This window comes from Vipera berus (assembly GCF_964194415.1).
Source record: "Vipera berus genome assembly, chromosome: 3".
NCBI lineage: Eukaryota > Metazoa > Chordata > Lepidosauria > Squamata > Viperidae > Vipera > Vipera berus.
Genome location: NC_138204.1, coordinates 163,683,151 through 163,695,757, shown reverse-complemented (window position 1 = coordinate 163,695,757; position 12,607 = coordinate 163,683,151). Strand labels below are relative to the sequence as shown.

At 39.0% G+C, this 12,607-nt stretch overlaps 2 protein-coding genes across 5 annotated transcripts in view; both read left to right on the top strand.

Annotated features, from left to right (window-relative positions):
* The window catches only part of CEP192 (centrosomal protein 192), a 66,038-nt gene extending 58,385 nt beyond the window's left edge, over window positions 1-7,653 (top strand). For 2 of the 3 annotated variants that reach the window (XM_081326026.1, XM_081326025.1), the window contains exons 43-47: window positions 138-257; window positions 690-808; window positions 1,561-1,669; window positions 2,009-2,067; window positions 3,751-4,139. In XM_081326026.1, coding sequence (XP_081182152.1) covers window positions 138-257; window positions 690-808; window positions 1,561-1,669; window positions 2,009-2,067; window positions 3,751-3,892 — 549 coding nt within the window. In that variant the 3' untranslated portion in view covers window positions 3,893-4,139. Of the gene's footprint in view, window positions 1-137; window positions 258-689; window positions 809-1,560; window positions 1,670-2,008; window positions 2,068-3,750; window positions 4,140-5,724; window positions 5,930-7,458 lie in introns of those variants that run through there. The other variant, XM_081326024.1, reaches the window with a different exon arrangement.
* Window positions 7,654-12,176: 4,523 nt separating this feature from the next.
* Window positions 12,177-12,607, top strand: part of LDLRAD4 (low density lipoprotein receptor class A domain containing 4) — a 294,973-nt gene continuing 294,542 nt past the window's right edge. For both annotated transcript variants that reach the window (XM_081324425.1, XM_081324424.1), the window contains exon 1: window positions 12,177-12,389. The gene's annotated coding sequence lies outside the window, so the exon portion shown is untranslated. The remainder of the gene's footprint in view (window positions 12,390-12,607) is intronic.

Genomic DNA, 12,607 nt, shown 5'->3' with positions numbered 1-12,607 from the left:
TAAAGAATAAGTTTTGCAATGTGTTTTGTTATTAAAATCATAATGTCATAATGTTCAAATATAGTTCATCATTCTATTAATGCAATCAAGTTTGGTAAAATAATTATTCATTTATGATTTTCTATTTTTTGTGATAGATTATAGTGTCCTTTCTACCTAGAGACAAAGGGCACTATTCTCAGTTTTGGGATCTTGAGTGTCACCCATTGCATGAGCCTCATTTGACAGACAAATACAGGCTTCAGTTTTGTGGAATGGTAAGAATATGAATGATGTAGTTAATTTTTGTTTGAATTAGATTCAAAAATAATAGACTTCTTTTACATAGAATGGAAGAAGAATGAAACAACACCTCTGTGATAAACAGTTTGTGTGTTTATTGCTTTCTGATTAAAGTCTTAAAATGAACTATTTAAATAGAATATTTTTGTGAAGTCTTATGTTATATACTTCGTAAAATACCAGCACTTGATAAAACACTAGCATTTAACTCTTATGTCTTTCCCTACACTCTAGCAAGTATAATGATACTAACTTTGGTGTGAAAGTATCAGTTTGAAGAAGCAGTTCTGGTTTACTTAATTTCTGTAGAATAAAATTAATTGTGTTGATTCTGTTTCTGCATAATTAATGGATAAAAAAACATAGCATTTCTCTAATTACATTTTGTAATTTATATATTGCAACAGAGTATCCTAAGCAATAAACAGTTAAAAAACAAAGTATTAACATCATCATTGGTAAAAATCAATATTCAAGATGTAACACAAGGAAGAGAATACCTCAGTATATTTGATCACAACATATGGTATGTAAATTGGATAGTTTATAAAATACATTTCTGCGTATTCATTATTTGTAAAGAAAATTTTCAATGTTTTAAGTATACATTGTATTTAGTAGCATTCTATGAGATCCACAAACTGCTATGTAATAAACTCAAGGCCATAGGTTTGCCTTGTGCAAGGATTTACCTTTTAGTATGTTGTGTGATCTACTGTTATGATTCATGAATCCTGATTTATGATATAATATTATGTACAAGGCAAGCTACTACATGGTTATTCTACAAACCATGGTTAAATATGGCTTAGCATGATGCATGACTCTTGCCATAATGTCTGATAAAATATAAATGGTGCTTTTCAGTCATGCTTCTCTAAAAATCAAAGCTTATAGAGTATGTAATCCTAAACAATTTCTCTCCCCCCCCCCCCCCGCCGGGAGTAGACTTACCCAAACAAAGAACAAACTTCTTATGAGGAAGAATGATATTTTATGTTTAGAACCCTTAACAAACACAAGATAGAAACTATGAAGCAGTCTGCATCTAAATACTCTTTACTCAACTAAACATCTTAGTACTGTTCAAGAATTGGGGGGAAATGCAGTTTTATTTTGCAAGCAAGAAAAATAATTCAGATGTTTCTTAAAACTAAAACAGTGACATGCTTTGGTCTTACAGAAGATATTTTGTACCTGTAAGTAACTTCCCAATTACAAATATTGATTAAAACAGAGGATTATGTTTAGTAGTGTTTTTTGTTGTTTTTAAACCAGGAGAGGGGTGTATGCCCAAGAAGACGTCTATACATTTCCTCCAACTAGGGTTGGCGAATCAAGTACATTAAAAATCAGCATGAAGAATTATTCTATGTCTTCCTGTCAGGTATATTGACTTCTAAGCATTGTTTAAAGTTGCATTTGCTAAAACTTCAAACTAACTTACCTAATGCTTAATACATGTTCTGATGTTAAAGTTGTTTGGATCATTGTCTTTTGCTAATTTACTTTCCAGTAGAAAGTAATATTTATTAAAATTGGAAACCATATGAAATTTAAATTATAATATTGAAACGTATATCAACATTTGTAAGCCAAGCTTACCTATTATATTTTTTTCTCCCTGGAATCTGCATAATTGAAATGTATGTCTCTTAAGGGATTATGTACTTGCTGGGTAATGAATAAAATAACACAAATATTTTAAACAATTATTAAATTACAGCTCAACTTTAAAAGTCCTGGAGAACCTTTTTATATCAAGCATTCCCATTATAATTTGAGGTGAGTGAAAATGTATTTTTTTTCTTAAGACAGGTGTTAGAAGGCATACAGGTATTCCTTTCTTTACAATTGGTCATTTATGACTGTTTGAAGTTAAGATGGCCATGAAATAGTTACTTCATGGCCCATGAAACAGATGGGATCATGGTGCCTACAGAGGGGAGGTGGTATGATGAACTACATGGAAGCAGCCATTTTACAGGAAAGGAACATACATTCCAAGGAGGGGAGCAAGACAGAAAACAACACAACTTGCAGCTGGATCAGAGAGTTAGCATAATCCCTCCCTATAGTCTTTCAGGATAGCTTTATGATTGGTCATAGTGTTCTGTGGGCACTTCACAAATGTGCGTGTACTAGACACACAATATTTTATTTATTTATATCTCACCTTTATTATTAAATAATAATAACTCAAGGCAGCAAACTTATCCAGCCCACCTTCCTCCTCCTATTTTCCCCACAACTTGTGAGATGAGTTGGACTGAGAAAGAGTGACTGGCTCAAGGTCACCCAGCTGCCTTTCATGGCTAAGGTGGGAATTGAGCTATACCTGGTGTATAACAACATCACGGAGTAAATGGAACCGAACATCTTAGCATTGATAAATGGGAAAGTTTGCTGCCAAAACTTGGCAGGACAGTCTGGGAGTGTGCTTGGGGCTACTTGTGGCCCACAGATTGCCTGCTCTGTATTAGGTATTACAGCGTCTTTTTAGCTTACTTGATGGCCCTAGGCACCCTTAATTGCTAAGGTTGTCTTGAATGGTGTTGTTGTTTAGAAGAAATTGTTGTAATTATGAACTACAAGTAGTCCTCGCTTAAAGGTCCCTTGTTCAGTCACAGTTCTAAGTTGTGACAGCACTGGATGAGTGGTACTTACAACTAATCCTAAAAATTCCAGCCATTACACCACTCCCACAGTCACATAACTGCGATACTGGTGCTCCGCAACTAGTTCATACTTTTGACAGTTGCAGCCTGTGGTCATCTGATCGCCATTTGTACCTTTTCTGCTCCCTTCCTACAAACAAAAACCATGCAGAAGCCAGCAGGGAAGGTGGCAAGTCACTCTCTGGGATGCGCCCCTGGCCTCCCTTCCATCTGTACAGTGTGGTGTCCTGCTTCCTTCATCTTCCCTGCATTCGCATAGCTCCCTCCTTCCTCTGGCCGCCTTTCACGTGGCCTAATGCCCTCCCTTCCCTGGCTTCACATCATTCCTGTGGTGTAGCATGATACCTTTTTTTAATTAGGCTTCCCTTTGCCTATGCACAGCCTGCACCAGACCTCCCCCTACCCCCTCAAACCCCCCCCCCCAACAGTCTTTCCCTCAAGCTCCCACTACTTCCCACACAATGGTTTGTGTGTCCTGGAGTTACAACAGCAACGGAATCTGCAGGAATTGTGATCACTAAGCTTTAACAATCACGTGACAACACTCTTTACAAACGTATTGCTTAGTGATGGCAATACCCCAAGGAGTATACAGCTAAGAATGTAATCCATATAGGAAATTTCTGTTTACTGTCCAAAAAAGCACAACCAGCTGACAAGTTGTAATATGCTATTATGATAAGAAAATACTCTGCTGCTAATAGAGCTCTAGAACTTTCTTTTTCTCAATCTAAATAAGTTGAAGAAGTCTGTTAAATGCTCTCCTAATTCTTATACATTTCTCTTACAGATGTCACCACTACTGCAATTTACCAGTCCAATTCAAACCAATGACCCCAGGCATTTTCAAATGCTTATTGGTGGTTGAGACAGATAAAAGTGGAACTCTTACTATTCAACTAATTGGTGAGGGTTTGGCAGAAAATAGTTAAAACTGTTGTTAACCATGCACGCTATGACTAAATTATTAAATTTCCTTTTTGTATACAAAATAAATTTATAGGTAACTCAAGTGTTTGTAAATTTTAATAAAGTAAATTTATTAATGTATGCTATCATGGAACCAGTGCACTTTGGCTGTTGAAAGCAGCAGTGTAAGTAACTTTTGTTTTGATTATGATTTCTCAAATGACAGTGTATGAGCTCATTTTTTTTAAAAAAATAAAGCTTTTAAAAATATTTTCCCTTATAGTGTGTTTATTGCTAACTATCCTTTATATCTGTTATACATGAATATTTTCTATCTAATAAAGTCAAACTGCATAAGGTAACTATTGTTGAAAGCTGTTACCAAAGTTATGTATCCGTATCTGATTTGCTCATTACTGCAGTATACGTTCATATAATATGGTTTTAGGCCAGATGGCAATGGTGTTATTAAATCTCATCTAGGAATGCTAAAGATTGAACTAGAATTTGTATGTTTCAAAGTTGCAAAGGTTCTGTGAATGTTTTCAATTAAATCATTTCTTTCAGATGGACTGAAAATGATAACATAGTTACAAAGCATTTATAAAATACAATAACTGTCTCATGGGCAACCAAATTGTCCTGGATACTTTCACAAGTGAAGTATCTGTCCAGAAGTTGAGTAATATGTAATGGTTCCAAGTAGACCACTTGATTCCAGCTGATTCAAGAACATTAAATGCATTGTGTGACTGATGTTGAAACTCTTGGCAGTCATTACTGTATAACAGATATTGTAGTAATGGGTATTGGTGCTACAGTCTCCACTACGGAAATACAGATTATAAGAAATCTCTGTTTGGTTATTCTGTTTGGATCTAGCTGCAGTTTATGTGTATTATGTATTCTAGAAGGTGTTACTAGAATTTTATTAAATCAGCTATAGAAGTATCAGCAGGTTTCCCACAATCTTCCTGCTGAGATACTATTTTCAGCTGCACCCAATCTGCTACTTATGGCATTAACAGTAGTTTGCATGTTCACCCCTCATCTCTGTAAGAATAGATGTTATATTTTTCTCAGTCTCTGTATGTTGCCTTGGAGGGGAGGATGGTGGCAGGACTTTCTTGGGTGCCATCCAAGCAATTAAAAACAGACCTCTGATATCAAACCACATGATAACCAACTATTACTGCTTTGAGTAGTAGCACTAAATAGTTTGTTGGGATAATAACATTTCAGGGACTGAGGGAATGTTCCAGTCTCGTGTCTGACTGCAACAGCATCTCAGCCAGGTGTCCCCTAAGTAAACCTGAAGGATTTAGGTGCAGTGGAGAACGCTGGAGTATTAGACCACCCTGCCAAGGGCTGCTACCTCTATGCAGCTGTTTGAGAATCTACTTCTTAGCATGAGAGAAAAACTAAGAGCCACAAAAAGAGTCAATGTTAAGTTTGTACTCAGGTTTGTACTCTGGTAGAAACCATAATCTTATTTTTTTAGATGTTTTTAAAAGCAGTAAAATGTAGGCAAGGATTTTATATTTTCAGATGTAAAGCTAAGGTTATAATCAGATATAGTAAGCCCAGTTGAATTTAGTGAATTTTATTTCTGAGAGGCTTACCGAAGATCATGCTGCAAATAATTTTTTATCCTTGGTGGGCAACCTTGGAGTACCTCCAGATGTTTTGGGCTAATGCCTTCATAATACCTATCTCTATATTGTATTATAAGAGATCACCAGTAATATAAACTCCAAAACAGTAGTATATAGCTGTGTCTCCTATTTTTTTTCTTCTTTCCCAATCCATAATATGAGTATGAGGTAGTTATATAACTAAATTTTTTCCTCTTCAGCAAAGAGCTTGTGTTTAGCTGCACTAATACACTGGAAATGTCCTTTGTTCCTTGCGGAAACTTGAAAGTTCTCTGGCAAAGCCTCTATGAAGTTGGAAGGAGCTCTCCGGAACATACTTGGGAATCAAGTCTTCAAGCTCTTTGTGTTCATTTGTATGATTTCCAAATTGGAATGCTGAGGGCCATATTGAGCCTTTAATAAACAGTAAGTTCATTAGGTAAGTAATTGTAAGAAAATAGTCCTTCGTAATGAAATAAAATCAGCAAGAGGGTTACTAGGCTACTTCCTTTCTTACCTTTCACATGTCCTATAGGGTAGCGGTAGGTAATACTCATCTCGCATTGAATTCTGTCTCTTTGTGAACATTCTGTCACCAGTCAAAGCTGTCCAGTATGTCAGTCATAGAGCATTGTGGTTGTGTCAGAGAAATAAACAAGAGATTAGAAGGCTACAAAGAACTGAGAATAAGGGAGTAAATAGTGTTTGGGAGGAGAAAAAAAGTTAAAGAAATTTCTATCAAAAGGTCTGTTACAGCTGGAACAAGATATTTGTGAAAGAGATTGTTGGGTGTTCTCTGTAACTTGGTTAATACTCACTAGAAATATTCATATGCTTATTTTGCATTGTAAGTGCTAGATAGCACATTCACAATATAATACAATCCTTTCAGAACATGTAAGATCTATGCCAGGAAATATTAGGGACTAAATGTCATTTAGTACAAATATCCCACAAGGAATATTTGTACTAAATGAAGTCCCTAAAATGCATTTTCACAAAAGTTTCCTTGGAAAAGCCATCCAAGCCTTTAATGAGAAGTATCTATTTCTTTTTGGTTCAGATTCCCCCCCCCTCCTGAATATGGTTTTCTCTTGTTTGTGGGCTATGGACATTGCATAGACAGAACAGAATGATTAGAACCTGGGCATAGAGTACCAGTTCTTTTGTAGTTCAGCAGTTATCATTTACCAGAAGGAAATGCCTATTTGCTTATATGCATTTAAAGAATGCAATCTCATCTTACATATTTAAATGAAAGGCAACTTAAATAAACTTTCCAATGAAAAACATGTAATTAATAAAGCATCACAATGTACTTATGCATCATTCAGATAAATGTAAACTATTTTATCTAGGTGTGTCAATAAGAGAAACAAATTACATATTCCTTCCATACTTGCAGGAAATAATTTCCTCAGTATTACTAATCTCTAAAGTGCATTTGAAAGATTATTTTCCGCTAAGTGGGAGCCACCAGTACCCAAATGGAGCCCAGTTGCAGAGTACTGGTAAATATTGAAGTGCAAGATGTTGCCATAACAATATACAAACCAGCAGTGCATAGCAACATTCATAAATTGCTGGGATCATCCAGATGATACCCCAGTGTATGTACTGTAGTTATCTAGACCACTGAAATCAGTGGGAATGCACATTCCACTTCAAATAAGAGGATATTGGATTATATCGGTATGTTTCTCCCATGTCTATGGGACATATTTGCATTGAAGTAATTCTCATACTGCTGGAATAATATTTAAACAATATACAAACTGGAATAAGATGAATCTTAATATGTGCATAAAAAATAAAATGATTCTATTTTAGCAGTATGCTGGCTGGGGAATTATAGGAGTTAAAGTGCACATGTCTTAAAGTTGTGAAGTTTGAAAAACACTAAGGTAGTCCTTTGCAGCAATTTAATGTTAATTAATCTTGATTTATTTTCTCAGATTATACCTACTTTTCTGAAAGCTTTGAAAAATATGGAAATTGAGCAGACAGACTACAGGCACTTCTCGTGTAATACTACATTTACTATATTCTGTCCAAATTACCTTTGTTCTGAGCCAAACCTTTCCACAAATGGCATTTGCCAGGTTTCAGTTTCATATATTTTCAGTGCAAAAGCTGCCTTTTAAAAAGTGCCTCTGTTGTTATTTCAAATTGTTTTATTTTATTATTACTTTTTTAGCTCCTGGTGACAAGCACCATTTGAACTTTAGAACCACCCACGCTTTCAATGCAGTAGTGTGAATAGGCTTCAAAATTCCTTTGGGTTTTCCAAGCTTTTGTACTCTGATATGGTTTAGACAAAAGACTACAGGAGTTCCATTTATCCACCTAATAGTTAAGAGACAAGGGGGGGAGAGCTGGGTGGGAGACTTAAACTGAAGTGCCCTCTTACAAGTGTATTAAAACCCATTTTGTTTGCTCTCAACTTCCAAAATGCCTCAGGCAGCTTACATGCCATCTTAGTAAATTACTCATGTCGGGCACAAGCCCTGCTCCGAAAACAATACTCTACACAAAATCTGACATTTTAATCACTCAAATCACATGTAGATAAATTATCTGTACTCTTTAGCATGTATAATGGCCTGTCAAAGCATAGCTGGTGAATATTTATCAGTGCTTTGGTGAAAGAATCTCATGATTTGAAAAAGTGAACTGAATTGGGAACTAGCTGTTAGTGCCTGCAATCTAATTAGAAATTCAGACAGTAATAAAAATGTTGCTACTTCTGTTTTCTAAAAAGATAAAGGTAAAGGTTCCCCCGCACATGCGTGCTAGTCATTTCCAACTCTAGGGGCTGGTGCTCATCTCCCTTTCAAAGGCCGAAGAGCCAGCGTCTCCATGGTCATGTGGCCGGCATGACGACACCAAAGGCACACACAACACTGTTACCTTCCCACCGTACTGGTCCCTGTTTTTCTACTTGCATTTTTATGTGCTTTCGAACTGCTAGGTTGGCAGAAGCTGGGACAAGTAACAGGCTCTCACTCTGTTACGTGGCACTCGGGATTTGACCCACCAAACTGATCGACAAGCTCAGCGTCCTAACCCACTGAGCCACTGCGTCCCTATTCTGTTTTCTAGTTGAGTATAATAAGGATAGCAGTTTCAGCTTTTTTAAAGTATACTATTCAACTATCATTTTGTAATTATTATCTTACTTGCAGTCTATTCAGCACAAGAATAGGTTTTAGTGTAGTAACAAACTGCAGGTTATTTGGTATAATGTAATAAGATAAAAGACAATAAATTAGGTAAGATAAGTTCATTGCACTTATGATTAACATTCCTTTGTTTTTATTCTATTAATATTAAAGTTGTGTCAACATTTAACATCACCTTGATTGTCCTCACTCATTCACAGAGCTTTTCTATACTCTGCTAGACTGAAAAATGACTGCATCTTCCAATTAATTGCCACATGAAAATGATATAACTGCTTTTATTAAACAAAGCAGTAAGCACATGGGACCCATCTGTCTCCCTATGTCATCTAATATGGTGAAAATCTTATTAGTGAGGAGCAGTCTTATAAGTCGAGGGGTGGGATTGAAAATGTGTATTATACCCCACCATGTATATCATTTTAATAGCATACCCATAGTATGCTCTTAACATTCCAAATGTTCATAACATCCTGAAAAGTTGTTATGAAGAGTTTAGAAGTTCTGTACATGTAACCATTGTTTGAGTAATCGTTCTAGAAAGAATAAATTATTCAATGATTTTTTTAATCATGTAGTATAAATGGAGGATTGCGACAATAATTAACTACAAGATAATTCCTTTAATCCTGGTGGTGAACATTTTTATAAGAGCTCAATGAATGCAGCCAAGTCCCCAAATTCTGACCTGAGGCAGGACAATACAAAATAGTGGCAAGTTGTTTGGTCTGAATCAGTCCTGAGCATCAACAAAGCTCCAGTCCTGATTGTGGGGCTCTGGGGCACTACAATAGCTAGCACCATCATAGTACCAGCAAAAACCTCAAAATTTGCAACTAATTTCCCTATATTATATTGGGGTAGAATATAACAGAAGTTGTTCCAATTCTTCCTCTGGATCTGAGTATCTGTGCAATGGCACCAGTTCAAGACATTCTGACTGGACTTCCAACTAGATCAAATAATCCCTGCATGTTCCTAGCTCTGTTTGTACCTCTCAAAGCTGAAAACATTATTAACAGTTTTTAGGCTGCATTTAACATATTAGGAAGATTTGTAGGATTTTTTTGTTGTGTGCATTATACAATGTGTTGGTAATCAGTAACCTTTCTAGCATTAGAAAAACAATGACAAGTAGAAAATAACTTGTCTTTTTTTTCTGTACTGAAGAAGAGTTTTCTTAGTAAAATTCAAATTCTTCATCACAGGCCAGCAACCCAAGCCTAAATAAAGCTTATTAAGAACTTAGTCTACCAAGCTACAGTCTTTGATGTCTCTACATTTCTTTAGTGTAATTTACTACAAGCTGGTTTCAGTAGATCAGGGGTCCTCAACCCCCAGTTTGAGCACCGGGCTGCGGTATGCCAGAAACTGGGCTGCACAACAAGCGAAGCCCCATCCATGGGTTGCAGACAGCACATGAAACCATGCCCCCTCAGGTCCATAGAAAAACCTCTCTCCATGGAACCTGGTCCCCAAAAGATTGGGGGCTGCTGCAGTAGAGGGCAACATCTGGCTGGTCTCGGAGACTAACCTAAGTCTGGTTAGTAAGTGAATGGATGGCTTCCAGGATTTTCCAGTAGCTGACTGGAAAGCTAAACAGCATCCTAGAAGAAGGCAGTGGCAAACCATTTCTCTATTATGCATCTCATCTCTAAGACGACTTCATTTTATTCTAAGTTGGTATCACTAATGTGTTTGGTGCAGCAATTCCTACAATGTCTGAGCATAGCCAAAAGTTTACTTGGCTTGGATGATTAACCTAAATGACAGCAATACAGGAATTCTGTAATTAGTGATATGAAGTAGAAGCCCACCTTTGAATGATTTTTTTTAAAAAAACCTGTTTTCTCCCCCTAGCCTTAAGTTAGGATGCTAGATGGATCCGCTTTGGGTTGGAAATTATGTTGTCCCTCATTTTTTGATAGCGTTTATTGCTGATTTTTTACCTTGTGAAGAGACCCAAAATTGTAGTCTAGGGCACATGAAGTGGTGGGATTCAGCCGGTTTGCACCACTTCAGCAGAAGAACCAGCAGCTAATTTTTTGTTGCCCAGGCCCAGAATGGACTTCTGGAAGAGGCATCCACACAGAGAACCGGTTGTTCACATATCTGAATCCCACCACTAGGCACATGCGATAGATTTTTGCAATTGCCTCCCATAGAAATGTGAGCATCAGTGGAAATAAGGTTAGTTTTATTTAAGAGGTAACAAAGGCCGATATGGAAGAACATTCTAAATATAGTTTATTATTTTCTAAACTAGGTTGTTTTATTTCAAGAAGGTGAAATTAGTTTGCTGGGTTGAGCAACAATTTGAAATGTACTGTTTACAGTTGTGCCGGCTGGAGATTGTGTGAACTGAAATCAAAATAGACCTGAAGGATTCAGGTATGGAACATGCCTTTGTAGAAAGTTATTCTCAGTGAGAGTCATCCCTAACTCTAGAAATATGCATTTGACCGGCTTCTTTTGCAGCTACAAAACCTTTTTGTCTTGCGGGATGGGCAAAGACAAAGTCCTAAGGAGTGCCTTATTTGGTGATGTGCTATATGAGCGATTTGGATGATATTCTCCACGCGGTCCTTTTTTTAAAATACAGCGAGGTAGGCTGGAAGCGCCGAGGAGGAGTTGCGCGCACTATCGCCTCCCCAAAGTGCTCCACAGATTTTCGCGCCTTAAGCAAGGTGGTCGAAAGTGAAGCCAGGCATCTCCCAGCTTTCCGCGAAAGCACTTAAAGCCGCCTTTAACGTGGAAGCTTGGAAGCTGATTTCTTCAACAGATTCTCTCTCTTCCCCCCCCCCCATGTAAGAAATTCTGAACTTCCAGCCGTAAAGACTTTGAACCTGGATCCCCCGCCCGTGTCTTCGCTTCTGATGCTGAGGCAAACTTAAAGTGGGTTAATGATCTACGCCAGGGGTCTTCAAACCTGGCCCTTTTATGACTTGTGGACTTCAACTCCCAGAATTCCTCAGCCAGCAAAGCTGGCTGAGGAATTCTGGGAGTTGAAGTCCACAAGTCATAAAAGGGCCAAGTTTGAAGACCCCTGATCTACGCGGTCAAGTCACTGCCTTCCCTTTTGACAGGGGATTTTTTTTCCCGGGGGGGGGGGAAGGCAGGAGGGCGAGGGGTGCAGCCCTAGACATTTGGAGCGAAGCCTCCCGAACTGAACAGGTCTGCAGGCTGGCAGAGCAGCGGGTTGCCCTCTGCCGAAAACGGGGTTGCGCCGGAATGTGAGGAGATCCTGCAACCGCTGAAAAACCCAAGGCAAGCCCCTCCGCGGGAGAAGACTTTTCTTCCCCGGCCGCTGGGCCGGTTGGCGGGCAAAAGAGCCGCTCCGGCTCTTTGCACATCCGACCCTGCAGGTGTCAGTAGAGGCTGCGAATAGGCGCGCGAGGGGCTGGGCAGGAAGCTCGTCCTCCCTTTCCCCCCCCCCCCCGCCTTCCCGCAGCCCCGCTCCTTTCTTCCCGCGGCTCCGGGTGCTCGCCTGCTGTCACGAAGAGCCAGACTAGTTGCAGCCGGGCAGCAGCCGGGGAGGGAGCAGAGGAGCCGGGAGCAGCAGACGCAGCCTCCGCGCGCAGGAGACAGACTGAAGGGAGGAGGAGGAGGAGGCGGCGGCGGCTGAAAGGGTCTTCAGCTGCTCTGCCAAAGGAAGCCCCCCCCCGCCCTGGGGCGAATGAGATGGAGGGCTTTTCGGAGGGGAGGTGAGTGTCGGCAGCCCGGCGGGCTTTTTTTTTCCTCCTCCTCCTCCTCTTCCTCCTCCTCCAACCTTTGCCTGGCGGGATGCGGGTGTCAGCTCTCGGCGAAGGGAGACAGGAGTTGCTGCTCCAGTACGACCTCCTAGACCAGCGTTTTCCAACCTTAGGAACTTGAAGATGCGTGGACTTCAACTCCCAGAATTCCCCAGCCAGCATAGCTGGCT